We start from the raw sequence: 21,621 nt of genomic DNA on the forward strand, positions 1-21,621 counted from the left end.
AAGTGGTCAAGTTGCTTGTCATCCTAGTCTCATAGTCTGGCCCAGATTCAAAGATTTACAGGCTGTCGTGATATTGCTGACTTTGGAGGAAAAGAAAAGATACCCAAAAGTCATTTTTTACAGGAATGAACAAGCATGAAATACTCATATTCCCCATCAATATGACATAAATATGAAAACTCGAAAAATGATTTGTTAAAAAATCCCAAACTATCAAAAGGCACCAGTTTACCAATAGACCTATCTATGTGCCAAGTTTGGTGAAGAAATATTGTAGGGTTTTCAAGATCAACTCCAGAAAGGGGCACTATCGCCATTTTCAGACTATGTGCCAAGTTAGGATACGATATCTCTCATAAGTTTTTAATTCTACTCAGGAAATGAAACGTGACAGATGGACTAAAAGACAGAATGACAGAAGGATGGATGGACAGACAGACAGCACCATTCCTATATCCCCCTTCCACTCCGTGTGGAGGGATAAGAAAGTGCTAAGTGAGCCCATCTGTGTAAGGAGTCCCAAGAAGGATCCTGCTGATTCCACAAGTCTTCAGCTGTGTATCTCCATCAGCGACTCACCTCCCAGTAGTAGCGGAGCTGACTCAACCACTTGAAGTCCAGCTCATTGGAGACGCCACTCTCCACCAGGTGGGCCAACACATCTCTAGCATGGACGTCCATGACGATCAGAGCCTGCAGTGTGACACGGTGCTGCTTGGAAAGCTTGCCTCGGACCAGGGCAACAATCTCATCAATCTGTTCATTGTTGACCTTCAGGTAGTCCGCCAGGGCCTTCTGGCCCGACCTGATTGCCTCATGGATGTAGGATGTCCAGTATTTCTGGGATACACACAGGACAGCTTGACCAGACCAGTGTCTCACCCACTCACCCCTGGGTGTCTTCAAGTAGGCTTCCTGAGATTCTCCAATAACCTGCAAAGTAAGAGTGGGAAATAGTGAACACTACAATTATGATTCCCAACCTAACACAAAGAAACTGTCAAACAATAATTCCCAACCTTTAACAGAGAAACTGTCATACAATAATTCTCAACCTTGAACAGAGAAAGTCATATTTCAATAATTCCCAATCATGCACAGAGAAACTGCCATACAATAGTTCACAATCATCCACAGAGAAACTGCAATGCAATAATTCACAATCATCCACAGAGAAATTGCCATACAATAATTCACAATCATCCACAGAGAAACTGCCATACAATAATTCACAATCATCCACAGAGAAACTGCCATACAATAATTCACAATCATCCACAGAGAAATTGCCATACAATAATTCACAATCATCCACAGAGAAATTGCAATGCAATAATTTACAATCATCCACAGAGAAACTGCAATGCAATAATTCACAATCATCCACAGAGAAACTGCCATACAATAATTCACAATCATCCACAGAGAAACTGCCATACAACAATTCACAATCATCCACAGAGAAACTGCCATACAATAATTCACAATCATCCACAGAGAAATTGCCATACAATAATTCACAATCATCCACAGAGAAATTGCAATGCAATAATTTACAATCATCCACAGAGAAACTGCAATGCAATAATTCACAATCATCCACAGAGAAACTGCCATACAATAATTCACAATCATCCACAGAGAAACTGCCATACAATAATTCACAATCATCCACAGAGAAATTGCAATGCAATAATTTACAATCATCCACAGAGAAACTGCAATGCAATAATTCAAAATCATCCACAGAGAAACTGCAATGCAATAATTTGCAATCATCCTCAGAGAAACTGCAATGCAATAATTCGCAATCATGCAGAGACTCAATCATAATTCCCCAAATTGGATGGGTATTCTGTCATATCCCCTTGTGTAGAGAGGTAAAATGTTATAATTTTCTACCTTGTGTAGAGAGCTTATCATGTCGCTCTCCAGCTCAAGCAGCCACTTCTCCACCTGACCACGGGCCTTGGACGTGGAGATGACGTCGCGTAGCTCAACCACCTCCCCTTCACTACTCTTCATGTGGGTGATATCCAACACATCCGTGAATTCTAGAGATGCAATGCCTTCAAAGCATTTCTTCAGATGGGGCTGCACTCTGATGAAAGGATAAGATGTAGGTTGTATCATATGTACTTGATTATTGGACACATTTGTTCACATTACTGATGGAGTACCACTGACAAAGACTGTAAACTGAAATCTGTGACAATCCTTTCCATACTGCAATACTGATAGCTACCTTGTGGGATCTTTGGTCTCCGACAGGATCTCAAGCAGCTCATCATTGGACAAGAAGAAGAAACGGGGGAAGTAAAGTCGCTTCTTCTCCAGGTATTCGTTCAAGCCCTGTAGAAATACAACATTCCATGTCAAAGTAACAAACATAAACCAGAAATACCATCTAGACAGCACAGTCAGCAATATTCCGGCCATACATCGCCATGGCTTGTATATATATATATATATATATATATAAGGAAGGACCCACGCCATCAGTGACACTGATGCATGACCCACCATGTCACTGAACCTCACCACCTGAACAAATAGTCAGCCAGCATTAGGGAGCCTGGGGTCTGTTCTAACCATGGATCTAGTTAACATTAAAAATATCTGTCTTGCCAGATCACAATATGATATTATTTCAAATCATAAACAGCTGGTGACATCATCCCATTATCCTGACATTGTCTTTATGTCTTAAAAAATCCCCACCTTGTGCAATAACTAGGATATCACGTATAAAAAACTGGTTTGTTTTTTATACATAAAATCATGGGTATTTTAAACATAAAATCTTCAAGGCTACAGATACGCTGATAAAACACAATACTTTTAAGAATCTTTTTTTTCAGTAAAAATATTTTACATCTGATTCCTAAGGTTTATTAAAAGTGTGTTTGAAACATAAAATTGTTGACAAATGTTGCTTCAGATTTTTCTGTCTGTTTACAAAGTAATATCAAACAGTTCTTCTCAGGTTTGTATGAGATCTTAAAGGCTCATCCTCGGTCTTATCACACACATAATACATTACCTTCTGGATGAGTTCCAAAAGCTCATTGGACTTCTTCAGCCTTTCTAGAATCTTGTCAATGTCAAGTACTGCCAGAACATGCTTGTCAATCATGGCTGACTTCATGATGTCGCGCCAGTTCTTGTCGACGGTGGTGAATCTGCGTCCTTCTTCAGGCATCTGCGCCATGATGTCGGGGGAGCTGAAGATAGGCTCCAGATACAGCCAGGTGGCCTGCACCTTCAGCCACTCGTCTAGGATGTCCTGCAGAGTCATCAGCTTCGACTCCCAGTCCCTAGCACCAGATCAGGCTCAGTTACCAACAGTGTTTGAAATCATTTTAAAACCAAACAAGATAGTCCGGCAGATGACCCATAAGTTCTGCCTGCCCATCTTCAAAGTTACCTGCCTACATTCAGACATTATGAATATTGATAAATCGTGAAAAATAAGAGACAAATTGCATCTTGATTCGGTTGAAATAAAGCAAATAATTATTTGAAAATCAACTGAATACGCAAGTAGTCGTAAAATTATCTGACAGACAAGTGGGCAGATGGAGCAAAATTTCACACAGCCCGACAGAAAAGTTACCAGCCACGGGCAGAAAGGCAGGCAGTTATTTCGGACACTGGTTACCAAATATGTTTGTGATGCTGTTTCTATGTGCTTCAATACTTTACTGATCAAATGTTGCATTGATAAATATCCACATAACTTCCAACAGTACATCCAAATTCCAACATGAAACATGTGACATTTTCACAGCATCTATAAGGCATGATAACTGCCTTTTGTGCGTCTTATGTAGGAGAATATTTCTTCTTGGGCAATGACGTTGGAAACTTGTGGGCTTTTTGAAAGTGAGCTAACAGTGTATGCAACTGTCAGAAAGGTTTTTTGTACCTCTCAGCATACAGAAATCATGTGGTCCTTTTACTGATGGTTCTGAGATATTTACAAATGTATTCTAAAACTTCAATTAACTTTTGACTTTTCTTAACTAAAGACTTAAAATGCAAAAAGGTTGCATGAAACCTACTTTATTTCCATCTCAAACGGCTTGATGAACGGTGAGCCTCTCATTGTCTGGGTCTTGACAATGTGGTCATCAAGCAGCTGCTGGATGTCGTCAATTGAGGACAAGATGGACGTCCCAGTCTCGCGGTACGGGATCATCGTGAATTCAATCTGAAATCACACAGTATGAGATGTTATGTACTGCAACACAATGTGGCCTAAAAGGAGAATTATATGCAGAAAATGTTGAATACATTTCAATGCTGACCGGACCCAACCCTTTTGACTTACTGCTACATATCACAAAGTACCAAATGACATCAATTCAGATTTCTATTCTACAGCAGGATTTGTTCCCTGATAACTCCTATTATTTGAACCATGCATTTGATAATCCTGTCAAGAAGATTTCACCCGAGTACGTTGATGTAACCTCAACTAAAGAGGGAAAAGGCGACTGGCAAATGGCAGTCCTGGTAAGTTGGGTCTATTAACTTACTTTTAACTTTACTTACTAAATTTTCTCCACTTTACACCAAGTATCAGACTGCGGAGCTTTGCCGATTTTTGTCTTTATTTTGTATAACGAGTGACTGAGTGAGTGATTATTGATTTAACACCACATCAGCATGTTTGCAGCTATTTGCTGGGACTAAAAAACAAGGCCTTATAGTTGAATGTTTGTTGTTTAAAGCACTCAATATTTCAGCTATATGACGGTCAATAATCAAGTCTGGTTCAGACAATCCAGTGATTGAGATCATGAGCAATGATGTCATGGTACAATGTTACGCTATCAACCAAGTCGATGAGACTGACCACCCGATATTTTTGGTCATCCGTTACGAAAAGCATGGTTTGCTGAAGACCGATTCCTACCCATAATCCCCACGGAGTGGCCCTGTATCAATGTTAAGGAGAGAACTTACCGGAGCCCACTCTCCCTTCATGCTCTCCATGGCTTTCTCCAGAGAGTACTCCTTGCTGGCTGCCTCCGAGATGCCCTCGAACTTGGTGATGTACGAATCCAGGTTCATATCGACAAACTTGGACAGGCAGTATGAGTCGTCGGGACGGATGGTGTAGCCGACAATATCTGACACCTGGTCCCAATGCCGATCCCTCATGCCGGGGTTGAAGATGGTCTGGACAAGCGGCATGTGTTCCTTGAACTCTTCCACTTTGCCTTTCACCTGCAAACATGGAGGAATTTATGTAGGACAATCTCAGGAATATTATTTCAGGACAATACCAAATTCTTCGAATTGCAATCAAAATGTGCGCATAGACAGGAATCTTTTACAGGTGGGATACTGTTTGACTTGCTGCAGAAATATGCCATCCCACAATTTTTCTTTATCGTTCTCGCTATGATGTCATGTCGATGTGAAGTCACAGTTGAATGCCAGTGTTGTTCTTGTGCTTCTATCTTGCTCCCATTTTTCGCATCCTTATTCCTTTTACAATTCTAAAGTTCATTTTTTAAGTTAAGCTCTGAAAACCCAAACTAAACTGATTAGTTTTAATTATGTTCAAAAAGGGATATGCCTTTCATGATCAAAAAAGGAAATAGGGGCATCAAATAAAAGTAGTACCCTAAATTCACCAAACTAACATAAACAAGGGGACAAAGTCATCAATATTCCCCGCAATGGTAAATACTTGTCACAAATATATATAAGAAACTTGTTGCCATGGAAATTCGAAACAAATTTGTTGTAAAAATCACAAGCTATCAACAGGCACCAGTTCACCAATAGGCCTATCCATGTACCAACTTTGCTGAAAAAATATTGTACGGTTTTCAAGATCTGCTCCTGAAACAAGCACAACTGCCTTTTTCAGTCTCAGTCTAAGTCAAAGTGGTTGCAATGGAAACTAAAAAACTTTTTGTTGTTGAAAATCCCAAACTATCAAAAGGCACCTGTTTACCGCTAGACCTATATGAACTCTGGGCCATGTGGCCTTCATTCATGAATGAACTTCTTCTTCTGTTTACCTCTAGGCCTATCAATGTACCAAGTTAGCTGAAGAAATGTTGTAGGTTTTTCAAGATCTGCTCCCGAAACAACATCTTGCATGGACGGATGCATGGTTTCTATATTAGTACCCCCCCAAAACGCGTTCTCTAGGCCTGCATCAGTAGTCATGGGGACTGCTTATACAATTTGATGCCTGATGACAAACACACACCTTGGATGTTATTTTCTTGGGAGCAGCAACGCCATCAAACTGTTTCTCCAGCTTGTACAGACCGCGCCAGATGTTGCCCACCTCCTGATCCACCACGTCAGGATCTACACCGCCCATGGGCCCGTCCATCCACACCCTGCAGCAAGTAGGTGAACATCACACATTGCCATCAGAAGACACTCAGCCATTTCATCAGTCAAGTTGTAATAATGTGGTATATATAATTGTAGTATCGTCAATTCCTTCATTTGCTCTTCCCCAATTTGTCCATCTCTACGCTTAACTCACTCCTCACTCACTCATTCCAAGCCATGAAGTACGTCACATGCACTGTTGGTCCACTCACTAACTCCTCACTCACTCATTCCAAGCCATGAAGCCATGAAGTATACCCGGCTAGAGTATCTCTCCACTCACTCACTCATTAAAAGCCATGATGTACGTCACATACACTGTTGGTCCACACACTCACTCCTCAATCACTCTTTCAAAGCCATGAAGTACGTCACATACACTGTTGGTCCACACACTCACTCCTCAATCACTCATTCAAAGCCATGAAGTACGTCACATACACTGTTGGTCCACTCACTCACTCCCTCACTCACTCATTCAAAGCCATGAAGTACGTCACATACACTGTTGGTCCACTCACTCACTCCTCACTCACTCATTCAAAGCCATGATGTACGTCACATACACTGTTGGTCCACACACTCACTCCTCAATCACTCTTTCAAAGCCATGAAGTACGTCACATACACTGTTGGTCCACTCACTCACTCCCTCACTCACTCATTCAAAGCCATGAAGTACGTCACATACACTGTTGGTCCACTCACTCACTCCCTCACTCACTCATTCAAAGCCATGAAGTACGTCACACATACTGTTGGTCCACTCACTCACTCATTCAAAGCCATGAAGTACGTCACATACACTGTTGGTCCACTCACTCACTCATTCAAAGCCATGAAGTACGTCACATACACTGTTGGTCCACTCCCTCACTCACTCATTGAAAGCCATGAAGTACGTCACATACGCTGTTGGTCCACTCACTCACTCCCTCACTCACTCCCTCACTCACTCATTCAAAGCCATGAAGTATGTCACATACACTGTTGGTCCACTCACTCACTCCCTCACTCATTCAAAGCCATGAAGTATGTCACATACACTGTTGGTCCACTCACTCACTCCCTCACTCATTCAAAGCCATGAAGTATGTCACATACACTGTTGGTCCACTCCCTCACTCACTCATTGAAAGCCATGAAGTATGTTACATACACTGTTGGTCCACTCACTCACTCCCTCACTCACTCATTCAAAGCCACATCCATTAATCCTCCCAGCCATGTTCCAGGTTTAATCCATTCTGATACAATGTGATGAAGTACAATCCTACTCCATATTTGGTACTGAGATGATGAGAACTTACTTGTATTTGGAGTTGAAGTCTACAGTGGTCTCGTACAACTGTAAATACGGCTTGAGTGTGTTGATGACTGTCTGTCGCTGAGGGTAGGCTGTTGTCTGCCAGCCAAACGCCTCCTCCTCCTCATTGAAGACCTCAATCTGGACACAACATGGGTGTTAGATAAAGTCTCTTTCAAACTATAAGAACAACAACACTTAAAAAACTGGTTATTTAAGACAGTATTAATACTTGCTCACTCTCGGGGCTTACGCTGACTCATCACAACATAACATATCCTGGTAATGAAGATCCTCATTCATTAAAACCAACTGTAGTGACTGACTCAAAATCACAGTACTCTCACCAAACTGACATATGCTTTCTGACATTGAACATATTTCAGATGAAAAAGGTAACATTCATATAAAAAATGTACAAATTTCAACAAATATGGAAAATTTTAACCAGAGTTTCTGAATGATAAATCACAAATAAAAAATATTTCATTTCATAACTGTTAGCACACCTACTGATATATGACTCTATATGAAACGTGTCTGTGATGGACACCAGGTGTACCTTCTCTGCCGCAGCCTGCAGCTTGGTGTCGAGGGACTGTGCACGACGTAGGTATTTCTGTATGTCAGCCATATCACCAAATGACTGGAACTCCTCCACCTGCTTGGCGAAACTCTCCAGTTCCTCGATGAAGCGGTCACGGCGCAGCTGTAATACACAGGGTCAGATGTGGTGTCTATACAGATACTATACTCCACACAACCATCTGTATCATTGGAGCAGGGTCATTCATCCATCACAAAATTTTGTTCAATTCCATTCCTTAACGAAAAGATGACCAAAATGAATGGTTTTTCAATAAATCTTTTGCATTTGAAATTTTATTTCACTTTTGCCAGTTTAAGGCAAGTCGGTCCATAAATCAGTTGGTCAGTGTTAAAGGGGGAACTAGGATCAACCAATGAGGCAATCCCTGCAAGTGTGACTGAAGTTGTTGAAATACTATTCAATCTGTATGCCAACTCTTATTTTATGACATAGATCAACCCAACAGTTAACAGGTGAGGTGGGGGTTTAACGTCGCGTCAAAGATTGTTGCACTTATATAGCGACGTGCATGCACGTATGTGTGTGTGTGTGGCTGCTTGTACTAGACTGGACTGATGCCGATTTATAGTGCCAGCACACTGAGATACCATGCTGCAGTTTAACCTGAATACCCTACTCAGACACACTATACTGACACCGAGCTGCCAGTTAGCCCCTTATACTGAGCGCCAGACAGGGTAACAACAAGTACTATCTTTTAACGTCTATTGGTATGACGCGGCCAGGGATCGAACCCAACAGTTAACAAGAATGAAATACTTAGTGATATTAGCCATACAAAAGAGTTACGATCATCTTAGCACTGAAATCATTTCATGGAACCAGGAGCAGTTCTTTACTGGACTGATCATTAACAAGTTAACAAGGAAACAAAACCTGATGGATGGAAGGACAGCACCCATTTCTTTTTCCCTCCCAATTCATAGCGAGAGTCAGTAATTAACCCAATTCCACACAATGTCTCAGTTTCAGGCCAAGGCACTAATCAGAATATCTAGATCCAGACTTGAAATGGGCAACAAACCCCGGACCATAGTCCTCCTTTACTGAAGCTTTAGAGGATGCATCAGAATCAAATTTATCCCCCAAAATTACTTCAACATTCACCACCACCCAGGTATGTTCTTCAACATACGTACTATTCACAAGTTATTTAATCATGACCCCCGGGTGCTTAAGAATACATCAATGAAACACAAAAAAGGAATGCTTAGGGTCTCTTCCAGTCTCTAACATGACCTACTTTGAGAGCATCCTCATACTGGTTCCTCTTCTCCGACACGATCAGCTTGTGTTCCTCGAACACTGCCGGCATCCGGCCATGCCACATGAACACCTGGGCATTGACACGGATCTCGGCTGGGTTGAACTGGGCATAGTCTGACAGGAACGCCAGGCGATCCTTGGACTCCATCAGCCTCTTCTCCATGACGAAGATAGTGTCTGACTCGACTTTCTCAATGAACTGTTTGAGCTGCATCAGCTCTTCTGTGTTGGCGGGCGTCGTCAATGCCTTCTCGGCAATCTGCTCATAGTCGTCACAGAGCCTGGAATAAGGATGGACATGACAATAACATACATTAATATTATTCCAAGAGACTGCCAATAAGGGACGGAGAACCAGGGCAGTGGAGTACGTTGGTTTAAAGTTGCTGTGAACATGATGTCAATTATATCACAGTGAATCAGCTCCAAGTGGGTTGGAAGACCAAAGTGACACAGGTCATATACCACTTTGGTGAAACCCAGCAAGGGTATGACGCTCACAAACCGAGAAACATAATCAGTGCAAACTGGGATTTGATAGTCTTCTTGCATGTCTAAGGGAAGCAAACCTGTACAGCAAATTGCAGCTTAAGAAAAATGAGCAACCTCATGAGGCAAAAACTGCTACCATGTTTCAAGACAATTTCAAGGTAATGATGACATTATTATGCAAGGATGCCCATTATTTCAAGGACACCAAGAAAGTCTCATCCTTTCAAACACTGTTTATCATTATCATCAAGAAAAGCAAGTACATTTCTTGTCATTTCATATGCTAGGGCAGATAACTCACTTCTTATTGGCCTCCTGGTGATCCTTGCACATGCGGACCAAGAGTCGACTGCGCAGTGTGTCAGCCCGCTTGGTGAGAGCACGGATCAGTTCATCACAGTGGACCTCGAACATCCCAAGTCTCAGAACCTGAACAAATATACATCAATGACTTCCTTATTGCTATCACAAAGAACTACACAACACTGATATCAACGTTTGTGTTCAATCATTGAGGTCCAAATCAACAAGTCCAAAAAGTGATCTTTGAGCCAAAGAGAACAGTGAGTCTCCTAACTTTAACATAGAATTACAATAGTCGCAGCGATGTAAGATCACTTTGTGGAACAAGGCCTTGATGATTGTATTGTTGCAAGGAAGGAAACAGCCAACAGTGCTGTAGGTGCAGCGTGGGTGAGTACCTTGCGTGAGTTGAAGGAGATCTCCTCAGTCAGGCGGTGGAAACGAGCAACTTCTTTTGCATAATCGTCAAAGTTGTGTTCCTCCTTCATGAACTCATCCACATCTGTCTCAGCCTTGGAACAAAGATGACACAAAGAGTTACACACTATAGCAAGTCTTCCCATGGAGTTCAGTGTTCCTGTTTAATAGTAATTACCAGATTTTTTACCAGTAAAATCAGGCTTGGACTGGTAATTCATGTGACTGTCAGTTCCTGTGGAGTGGCAAATAGAGTACCTTATAAATCTTTGTTGTTGAACAAAACATCGGCGATATTCATATAAGTATTTGTACGAATGAAGTCAGCTTTACTGTTACCATCAGTGTTTCCCTTTGTCTTTTTTTTGTGCAAGGAAATAATATTTTGATTTGCTTCGAAGTTACATATATATTTGTAGTGACTTTGTCTTGAAATATTAAAAATTAAGAAGAGAAAATTGTGACAAAAGTTTGTGTGACTTTGACATGTAAGTGATTGAGTATGGACTGACATCATGAGCATCAACCAAGTCAGCAAGCCTGATCACCCGATTCCATAATACACTTGAATGTTCTACCAGGATATGTAACAAGAATGACAATGACATGTTGAAGATGATGTTGACGATAATGATGATGAGTCTGCGTGTTTCATGATGCAGTCAACAATATTCCAGCTACTTCAAGGTGACCTTTTATATAACTAAGTCTAGGTCAGATAAACCAATGGTTGACAACATGAGCATCAATCCACAATGACACACAACCTGAGAAATCAACCAGAGGTAACAAACTGTAACAACATGATTGTCATTAGCTGTCTCTCATGACAAGCATGGTGTACTGGGGATATCTTCTGTGTCCGAATTGCCATTGAGGAGGAGGAGGAGATGGACAAGAGGAGGAGTGAGTGAGTGGGTTTATTGCCACTTTTAACAGTATTTCAGTCCTATAACCCTGTGCCAGCTTGATGTGGGAGAAATGTTTATCACTTTGGTGAAACCCATGAACACAGGTATGGTGCTGACAAACCTGGGAAACATAGTTGGGCAAACCGGGCTTCGAACTCCAATCCTAGGTTTTTGGTGCATCCAAAGGACTCTTAGATGCCACCTGTGTCCCCCAAGGATGAGGAAGAGCCAACAGTTCCATACAGTTACAGTTACCATCGTTAACACTCACCTGTTTTGTGATGAGGAAGCTGTATTGGTCATACACCTTACAGTGCTCACTGGGGCCCACACTTTCCTTCTTGATGAGCTCCCGAACCATCTGCCGATGTTCCTCCAGGATCTCCTCCAGAACTACAGGCTTGAGGAACGCCTTGTTCTTGCTGCCATTCTACAATACCACAACACTGATTGAACAGACGGAGAACCTTCACATATTAGGAACATGACACCAAGGATTGACATCACTTACCTCGGGTAGTTATTCTGCAAAACAATATGAACCACAAACCTTGTTTCAACCGTACAGTGCTCTGTACTACATGTATGAAATACTATTTCTACATTCAACATTGAGTATTTCTAAGGCAGCTTCTATTACAGAATCCAACAGCTACACTCTGCTAATAAGTTCCCAATCTATAGTGAATGGTCTGTCCTACTCTCCTGCTCTGGTTCCAGATTTTCACATCTACTAGAAGATCTAGCTTCATGCTTTCTAGGAAATCTATCATTGGAATTATTCATGCAGGCTTATGTCCTTTTACTTTCCCTACTCATCTAAATTGTATGGAAACTAATAGTTTCAAAGTCAACTACTTGGATGTACTAGGTTTCTCTACCATAAGACTTCAAACTTACATGCAGAATATCACATGCTTGCTTTGTGCAGTAAACTTGTACATGCTATATGTGATGTATTTTTCTAAATGAATAAAACTTGGACCATCTAGATGTACACACAACAGTGTTATTGTGAAATCTGATTGACATGTATCTGACATGTATATGTATTCACAGCATATTTCTGTGAATTCTTTGTTTTTTTCTTTCCCATTTGTGAAGTTCAGGGTGTGACTCACTCTCATTGGTAAAGAAAAGGGTTTGACTATTTCCAACTGATGAAGTGAGATGTTTGACTATTTCCTACAGATGTGGAGAGATGTTTGACTATTTCCAACTGATAAAGTGAGATGTTTGACCGTTTCCAACTGATAAAGTGAGATGTTTGACCGTTTCCAACTGATAAAGTGAGATGTTTGACCGTTTCCAACTGATAAAGTGAGATGTTTGACTGTTTCCAACTGATAAAGTGAGATGTTTGACCGTTTCCAACTGATAAAGTGAGATGTTTGACTGATTGTCATCAAAGAAGTGACGTTTCACTGATTCTCATTGATGAAGTTAGATGCGTGACTGTTTCCCATTGATGAAGTAGGGCTTTGACGGTTTCTCATTCATGAAGTGATATATTTGTCTGATTCTCATTGACATGCGACATTTGACTGTTCCCCGCTGATGAAGTAGGAATTTGAAAATTTCTCATTGATGAAGTGTGAGGTTTCTTGACTATCATGCTTAAAGTGACTGTTCCCCACTCCTTAGCTTGGGGTGGGATGCAGTGACAGAAGTGTGACAACATAAGATGAAGACCCCCTGGTCCACCTTCCATGCAAGACAGGCCATGCACAAGGAAAGAGAGTTGATGTTAAAACATCTACATCATACACAGTGGATCACAACGACAGAGTGAACAAGTATAATGACCCTCACAAACATGTATAGGAATATCCTGTGACTGCACACACCATCAAGGTATACTTACGAAAGTTTTCTTTCGCTTTTTTTTCTTTAACTGTTAAAATGTACAACACATTGCTCAACTATCCATCAAACTCTATACTGTCTGATGCAGATTGCAAGGTAGAAATCAAGATTGGATGTAGACATCATTGCATGTTTCACAACAACTGGATTGTTTAAGCATTCTGTACCTTGAAATCAGTATTAATTTCAAACATCCAATTGGTATGAATGCATACCTGACTGATATGTTAACCACAAGTGACATACCCATTCTGAGTACAGTTTGGTCTCCACCCTCGGCACGACGGCAGACGCTTTGATGACAACATCATAGACGTTCAACAGAACCACTTCAAAATCCTTGAATGTTGGTTCAAACTTGATTTGACTTTCATCCAAGATGAGTCTCAGGATGAAACCTGAATGTTCATATGCCCTTGTTGAATCCTAGAATGCAAAGGTCCAAAGGTTAAGTTAATGCCATGTTACATTTAAACCATGGTACAACAAGGCCAGGGGTGGAATCCAAATGTTTAAAGGTCAACATCAATATCATGAAATCATGTCAGAGTCAACTGTAGGTTTTAGTGAATAAATTGATGCTAAAAGTATTCAAAGAAATTTAAAAACTTGTTATAAGAAGTAGCTAAGTTCAGGTAAAAGTATGGATAAGAACTTCTTCATCAAATAGTTGCATCAAAATAATAGTTCTCATTCACCCTTGTGTTTATAAACTATATCCACTCCATGGGGGCACATCAGTCATAAGTACTTGTCTATATGATATATTGTGATCACATTGCGTACTTTGAAATTATCTTGAAACTAATTCAGCCAAGGGTCAAGTGTAATCCTAGCTATAGACTAAACAGAAAGATGAAAGAATTTGTACAAAATAAAATTCCATGTCTTCTTTTCATTCCTTGTTGAAAGAAAATATTTGCTTAAACACTTGTGTTGTAGAATAGCTGCATTTTATCAAAACTAGAGGACATCAATGGACATGTCCAACTAGCTATCAAAAGAAAAAAAATGTTCTTAGAAGAGAGAAATTGATTGTGTAACAAAAGATTTCATAGAATTTGTGTTAGTCTGAAGACAAACATTGTTGGCAATTTGGCAATTAGACATTCTTAATAAATCAAAGCAATACTAAAACAAACACCAATCAAATCATTATTCTACAATTGAAAAACAATGAAGGAAATCCCCTATACTAAAGCATTCACATGTCATTCAATAAAAAAACAAAAAAACTCTTCAATCAACTCTGAAAAACAAGTCCACACCCATGCCTCCACCTCCTGAAAATGGGAAAATAGTGCCAAGCAATCACTCCTACACCCTGGACTACCACATGTATTACATCCCCATCAAATATAATGATACCATGGGCCCTGTTGCCACCTTAGCTTCTTCTTGAAGCAAGTTTGAATAACACTTTATTAAGAGACGTCAATTAAATACCATTGTTACTGCATGATGTTACAAAGCAGCAGAATGACCAATACTCATCTCCACTTTTGTGTGACATCCAAAATACAAGTGGAAAATCTTGAAGCATGCCACTTCCCTCCCCTGTGTTAGGACTCAGGAAAACATTCTTTCCCACCAAAACATTTTTAACAATCCAAAGATTTGTTTAAATACATCAAGGCCTCGCTCCGATGATGCCTAGAGTTTTAATGTAGTTCTATGCCGAAGTGACCTGTTATTGTTTTTTTATTTCGAGTCTGGACCAGACGATCCAGTGATTGACATCATGAACATCGATCTACACAAATGGGATATGATGACATGCATCAACCAGGTCAGCAAGCCAGACCATCTGATCCCGTTAGTCTCCTTTTACGACAAGCATGGGTTGGTCAAGACCTATTTTACGATAAGAGAAATGAAGCTGGTGAAATCACATAACAAAGCTATGGGGGCAGGTGGGCCCATGGTGTGGATCATAACAGAATGGACATATAATACCCTGGATAATCAAGGAAACATGACAAACCCATTCACCCTCCCCACAACCGATGAGTCAACACCCATCAAAGATTCCAACAACCAAAATGGCTCCGATGTAGCCAGCAAGTGCAGCTTGCAATGCAACTGTGCAGCATATTTAATGCAGTGTGCAGCATGTATCGATGCAACGTTGATAATATAAAACATCCAGCCATACCTCAATGATCTTTAAGAAGAAACGACAGCCAGCAGTAATAGGAGTTAATTAGCACAGGTAAAACATTGGCAACAACATACTACAGCAGTATCAAGTGACGGATTATCTAAACATGTACACATTGAGTGACAGATGTAGATTACATGTGATGTACATGATATATGTGTACACAATCACTGTCACGTAGGAATGCAGTGATCAGCTGGTACCATGCTGACAGAACTGTTAACACTAGCATTATTTCATTGATCATCTGAGACTCTATATTGATTATATAGAAAAACACTCTCAAGACAGCATAGTCATAAAAAAACAAATATCAAATGATGGTATATGAACTTTGATGTAAATCATTTTGGGAAGAATTCTGTTCAACCGAAAAAAAATAATTTTTTATTCAATAATAACAACAGATCATGCAATTCGCAAATATATTATCATTTTAAAAAATAACCCTTAATACATTTGTTCACATGAGGAAAAGATATATTAGTAGAAGACAGGAAAGCACTGTCTTTGTTAGTAGTGCATGGTTCATCTCCAGTACTTCACAGGTTTGTAAACACGGTGTTCTACCATCACCCATAAACACATACAGCCGATTTGCAGAGTAGTTGATATTATTAACCAACGAATCAGACCAATGAGCACTTCATTTACATCTCTCAAATGGCAATAGTTCTCGGTCAACATGTGCCACAGTTTTGTGGCTACCTACTCCAGAAATTGTGCTTCAATGTCAGATAATGGTGGTCGCACAAACTTCATACACAGAATTGGGCTCAGTTGAACTTCATGACACAGACTTATTTATTGCTTGACTAACAATATACACATGTCCCCATGATGTTGCATATCGGCATATGTACTGACGAGAGATGGGGAAACGTGTCTACAATGCCTTCATGTGTTGATGACGTGCATGGTTTTGAAGATCTACAAGTAAGACTCGGTGACAGGAACATTCAGTGTAAGGAGCACCATCAGTGGCAGGCGTTTGTAGCCATGCTGTCATGACGCCATCCACACCCTGTGAAGGAACTATCACAGTGCTTGTTCAAGTGATCCTAAAACACTTTTGTTTTTTCACTTGCATAACTTTAGAAATCAAAATAATATTTTAGAATAACAAAATTATTGTCATGTTCATGTGCAGAATTGGATGTTATTGGAAGTGTTATTTAAAGTCAACTAAATATGATGCAAATTGTTCCATGTGCAAAACAAATAATTTATCATTCCTAAACTAGAGGATAGTGTTACATGTGGGATCAGGGAATGTCTGAGAAATTATTCAATTAATATTACTATTATTAACTTGAGGGTCTGATTTCACACCGGGATATATTAGGAGACGGAATGGACCTCAACAAGATGGAAACCTTACACTTTGGACAGAGACATAGCTTAACAAATCATGTACTTCATACAACACAACATTGGTTGGCCAGAGCTCTTTGTTGGAAGCGTGGGGCTGCTAAGTCATCAAAATTTGATATCACCATGCAATATCGAGGGACATTACTAAGAGGGACATAAACACCACACTCTCTCACTCATGCTCTAACCAAACTGTCCTGGGTGCCCAATCTTTGGCTTATCAGGGTTTGATGGATACTGTCAAAAGGGGAGTAACTCACTCACTCACTCACTTACTATCGTCTCAGAAAGCCTGGCGTTTATCATTTGTCCCCTGTTAATGGTGTTATATTGACATTGCCAAGAAAGGGGCCTAACTAACACTCACTCACTCACTGGCCTGGAATGCCCTATATAATTTCATAACTTATAAACTAACAGCTTGAAGCATTCTTAAAGCTCTGGACACACGAGACACTTCTGGGGTCATGCAGCAGATTCAACATCTGGCTACTTCAATCCAACTCTTGATATACATGTACTTGCAATCAAAATGGATTGAGAATTTCCACATAACTGGCTTACATACATAATGAGGTCTCTAAAACTATACTTGGACATCTCGTAACTGATCCGCCGTCATCAACCATTTTGTGAGTGCATTGTGTCTGAGGAGAAGGAGCAAAGAGAGGGCAGAAATATCAAATAGTCTGAAAAAATCAAGATTAGTGTCGGGAGCAGAAAAGGATAGCTGCCTAGCAAGACAAACTTACCCTTCGATTGGGAAATGTAAGCAACTAGTAAAGTGATATACAGTTAAAACTCTGGAATCATGGTGATAACACATATGTAACTTATCACAGATAAAAAGCTGGCATCTTCCTTGGTATTATCATTATTATGTTTCACTGACTAGGGTCTTACTTAGCATGTCCATATGACACATTGATAAAGACTGAGAAAGTTATAACATAAAGGATTCATGAATGCATCTAAATATATTTCATTGTTTATCTATTTGTGTGTTATAGCAGCAATATTTCAGCCAAATGACTACAACCTGTAAATAATCAAATCTGGACCAGACAATCCAGTGATTGATATTGTGAGCACTGATCAATGCCATCATGGTACGAAGACAGTCAAGTCATTGAGTGTGAACATCCAGTCCATAAGGTCGCTTCACACAACCAGCATAGGTTGCTGGGGACAGCTTCTAACAGACAATCCCAACTGAGGAAATGTCTTCTTGTCATTGATAGCACAGTGGAGTTTTACATGTATAGACTGACTGGCTCCACATAAGATATATTTCTATACATGAATATGAACCTATGTCATTTCATTTTAGTTAACTTATACCTATCAATTTTGAAAATTGACATTTATCCTCTCAAAATGTTTATTTGATCAGCAAAGTTTCCTTGCTTAAAGCATGATGGTAAGTGGTAGGAAAGCGTATTATGCAATAGGAGGAACAGGTCAGGACAATGAGTAACTTGTTATCAGATTTAGTGAGCAAAAAGACAGATAGATTCAACATGTGTTCAGTCATATCAATGAACAGTGCATGAAATACACCAGACAGTGAAATGAACATCAGTGATGACGGACAGTCGCACAGCGCAGAGTCAGCAGGAGTGACCATAGAGTGAATTTCATCTTGTGCTCATCACTGATATTGATGACATTCATAAATCGCTGGTACTAACTATAAGCTTGACATTGTCAGAAAGCCTATAATAGCTTTTACTTAATGTCAACAAAATGTCTTAGTCTAGCCTGGCTGTCTGCAAAGCAAAGTCTTCTGGCAATAACTTCCAATGAACCCTATGAACTACAATCCTATATAATGTCCGAGTGTGAGCCTACCTCGGGCTGCCACAGCAGGTCAGTGTAGTCGTTGAGGGAGTAGAGGGTCAGCTGTTGCAGGTTGTCGGTCATCAGAGTGGCCGCACAGTTGAAGAAGGACTCCAGCATCTCCTGGTCCTGGTTGCTAGGCACCTGCTTCCTCTTGTTGCCCTGGTAGAAGATGTTCTGTACCTCCGGGAACCATCTGGAGGAAAAACAAAACTATCGACTGCAACATCATGTCCATGTTAGACCTCCCAATAAAGTATTTAAAAGATGGCTTGTCCATCATATTGGTGATTACAACCCATAGAGTGATCATGGACCATTATTTCTTCAAATACATGCTATACTCCTGCTTGGATGACTCAGGTGGAACCAGAGGATCAGGAGTACACATCCTCTCAAAACACACACAAGCACTGCCCCACCCCTACTGAACATCAAAGTCTTGTTATTTTGAATATAATTCTGAATCAATTTAGCAGACTTCATAAAGCTATATAATGAACAAGAAAAACACTCTAAATAAACTGTCCTGTTTCCTCCCATGGTATTTCCAATAAGCAAGCTAAAGTATATTCCTATCACTGACTTCTTAAGCAGCCTCTCCTTGGCAGCCTCGATGTGTCTCATGCACAGGTTCTGGAAGGTGGCCAGTTCCATGGAGTCCTGTCTGTTGTGGAACTCATCGATGTCGATGAACCTCAGGAGGCTGGAACACAAGACAACATCATTACATGACTTGGAAGCAACTTAAACTTGTACAAGGGACGTAAAGAGCCAATGATGACTGTTGTGTGTTACGGGGGACTGATGGTACCAGTGATGGTCATTGTGACAATTATGTGCCTGTACATACCCAAAGGAGACGTGCCAGAGATCAAGCACCTGCAGATTGTGCCAGTGATGGTCGTGACAATTATGTGATACCGTGGTCCTATTGTGCCAGTACCTACCCAAAGGAGACGTGCCAGAGATCAAGCACCTGCAGATTGTGCCAGTGATGGTCGTTGTGACAATCATGTGATACTGAGGTCCTATTGTGCCTAAGGAGACAAGCCTGAGATTGAGCACCTGCAGATTGTGCCAGTGATGGTCATTGTGACAATTATGTGATACTGTGGTCCTATTGTGCCTGTACCTACCCAAAGGAGACGTGCCAGAGATCAAGCACCTGCAGATTGTGCCAGTGATGGTCATTGTGACAATTATGTGATACTGTGGTCCTATTGTGCCTGTACCTACCCAAAGGAGACAAGCCTGAGATTGAGCACCTGCAGATTGTGCCAGTGATGGTCATTGTGACAATTATGTGATACTGTGGTCCTATTGTGCCTGTACCTACCCAAAGGAGACGTGCCAGAGATCAAGCACCTGCAGATTGTGCCAGTGATGGTCATTGTGACAATTATGTGATACTGTGGTCCTATTGTGCCTGTACCTACCCAAAGGAGACGTGCCAGAGATCAAGCACCTGCAGATTGTGCCAGTGATGGTCGTGACAGTTATGTGATACTGTGGTCCTATTGTGCCTGTACATACCCAAAGGAGACGTGCCAGAGATCAAGCACCTGCAGATTGTGCCAGTGATGGTCATTGTGACAATTATGTGATACTGTGGTCCTATTGTGCCTGTACCTACCCAAAGGAGACGTGCCAGAGATCAAGCACCTGCAGATTGTGCCAGTGATGGTCGTGACAGTTATGTGATACTGTGGTCCTATTGTGCCTGTACATACCCAAAGGAGACGTGCCAGAGATCAAGCACCTGCAGATTGTGCCAGTGATGGTCGTGACAATTATGTGATACCGTGGTCCTATTGTGCCTGTACATACTCAAAGGAGACGTGCCAGAGATCAAGCACCTGCAGATTGTGCCAGTGATGGTCATGACAATTATGTGATACTGTGGTCCTATTGTGCCTGTACATACCCAAAGGAGACGTGCCAGAGACCAAGCACCTGCAGATTGTGCCAGTGATGGTCGTGACAATTATGTGATACTGTGGTCCTATTGTGCCTGTACATACCCAAAGGAGACGTGCCAGAGATCGAGCACCTGCAGCATGCAGGGGTTCGTGACATGTAGGTGGTGGGTCATCAGCTCCAGGCTGGCAAGGAACGACTTGTTCCAGGGTTTGGGGACGACGGCCAGCTCCTCTCGATGAGGCAGCAGCTTCTCCTTCTTGTCCTCATCCTTCTCCCTGGGATCCTTCAGCACAAAGTCAACTGGCAGCAGGAAACATCAGCAGTTAAGTATCTACTTCAATACATCCATGTGTAAGAAAGATCACCCTTAAATTGTGCTTATATTAGCTAGTAACATTTATCAAGTTCACAATTTGTTAGTATTATGGAGATACATTTAACATGGTATGAATACATATTTTCAAATGAACATTACAATCAAATAAATTAATTGTTCCAAACTTGAGGGTAGGGAAGCTAATAACGCATAAACTATAAAAAGGTTTCATTTTATTTTTTGAATGGTCAAACGAAGGGTTATAAGAAAACAATAATCTTATGACCAGAAATGAAACTTCCTCTCACCAATAGCTTTCTTCACACTGAGTAGGTAGTCTTCCCTCATCTCATCAGACAGGTTCTCTATCGTCTCCTCATGACCTCCCTGCAACATAAACACCATTATCATACCTCCATGTCAGAATGATTTGATTGGTCCACGTGATCTTGATAAAGTACTGTATAA

At 40.8% G+C, this 21,621-nt stretch overlaps 1 protein-coding gene across 1 annotated transcript in view; it reads right to left on the bottom strand.

Annotated features, from left to right (window-relative positions):
* LOC139464047 (dynein axonemal heavy chain 7-like) overlaps nucleotides 1–21,621 on the bottom strand; it is a 92,624-nt gene that overhangs the window by 63,201 nt on the left and 7,802 nt on the right. Inside the window, exons 6-23 of the mRNA XM_071245572.1 lie at nucleotides 21,462–21,540; nucleotides 20,939–21,137; nucleotides 19,501–19,620; nucleotides 18,927–19,110; nucleotides 13,787–13,966; nucleotides 11,946–12,104; nucleotides 10,745–10,858; nucleotides 10,345–10,472; nucleotides 9,529–9,832; nucleotides 8,238–8,384; nucleotides 7,680–7,816; nucleotides 6,236–6,371; nucleotides 4,972–5,235; nucleotides 4,065–4,213; nucleotides 3,044–3,317; nucleotides 2,246–2,352; nucleotides 1,903–2,101; nucleotides 580–933 (exon numbers count right to left, since the gene is read on the bottom strand). Coding sequence (XP_071101673.1) covers nucleotides 580–933; nucleotides 1,903–2,101; nucleotides 2,246–2,352; nucleotides 3,044–3,317; nucleotides 4,065–4,213; nucleotides 4,972–5,235; nucleotides 6,236–6,371; nucleotides 7,680–7,816; nucleotides 8,238–8,384; nucleotides 9,529–9,832; nucleotides 10,345–10,472; nucleotides 10,745–10,858; nucleotides 11,946–12,104; nucleotides 13,787–13,966; nucleotides 18,927–19,110; nucleotides 19,501–19,620; nucleotides 20,939–21,137; nucleotides 21,462–21,540 — 3,234 coding nt within the window. The remainder of the gene's footprint in view (nucleotides 1–579; nucleotides 934–1,902; nucleotides 2,102–2,245; nucleotides 2,353–3,043; nucleotides 3,318–4,064; nucleotides 4,214–4,971; nucleotides 5,236–6,235; nucleotides 6,372–7,679; nucleotides 7,817–8,237; nucleotides 8,385–9,528; nucleotides 9,833–10,344; nucleotides 10,473–10,744; nucleotides 10,859–11,945; nucleotides 12,105–13,786; nucleotides 13,967–18,926; nucleotides 19,111–19,500; nucleotides 19,621–20,938; nucleotides 21,138–21,461; nucleotides 21,541–21,621) is intronic.

The sequence above is a fragment of the Haliotis cracherodii genome, unplaced genomic scaffold, assembly GCF_022045235.1.
Source record: "Haliotis cracherodii isolate W230 unplaced genomic scaffold, xgHalCrac1.p SCAF_16, whole genome shotgun sequence".
In the NCBI taxonomy this organism is placed as follows: Eukaryota; Metazoa; Mollusca; class Gastropoda; order Lepetellida; family Haliotidae; genus Haliotis; species Haliotis cracherodii.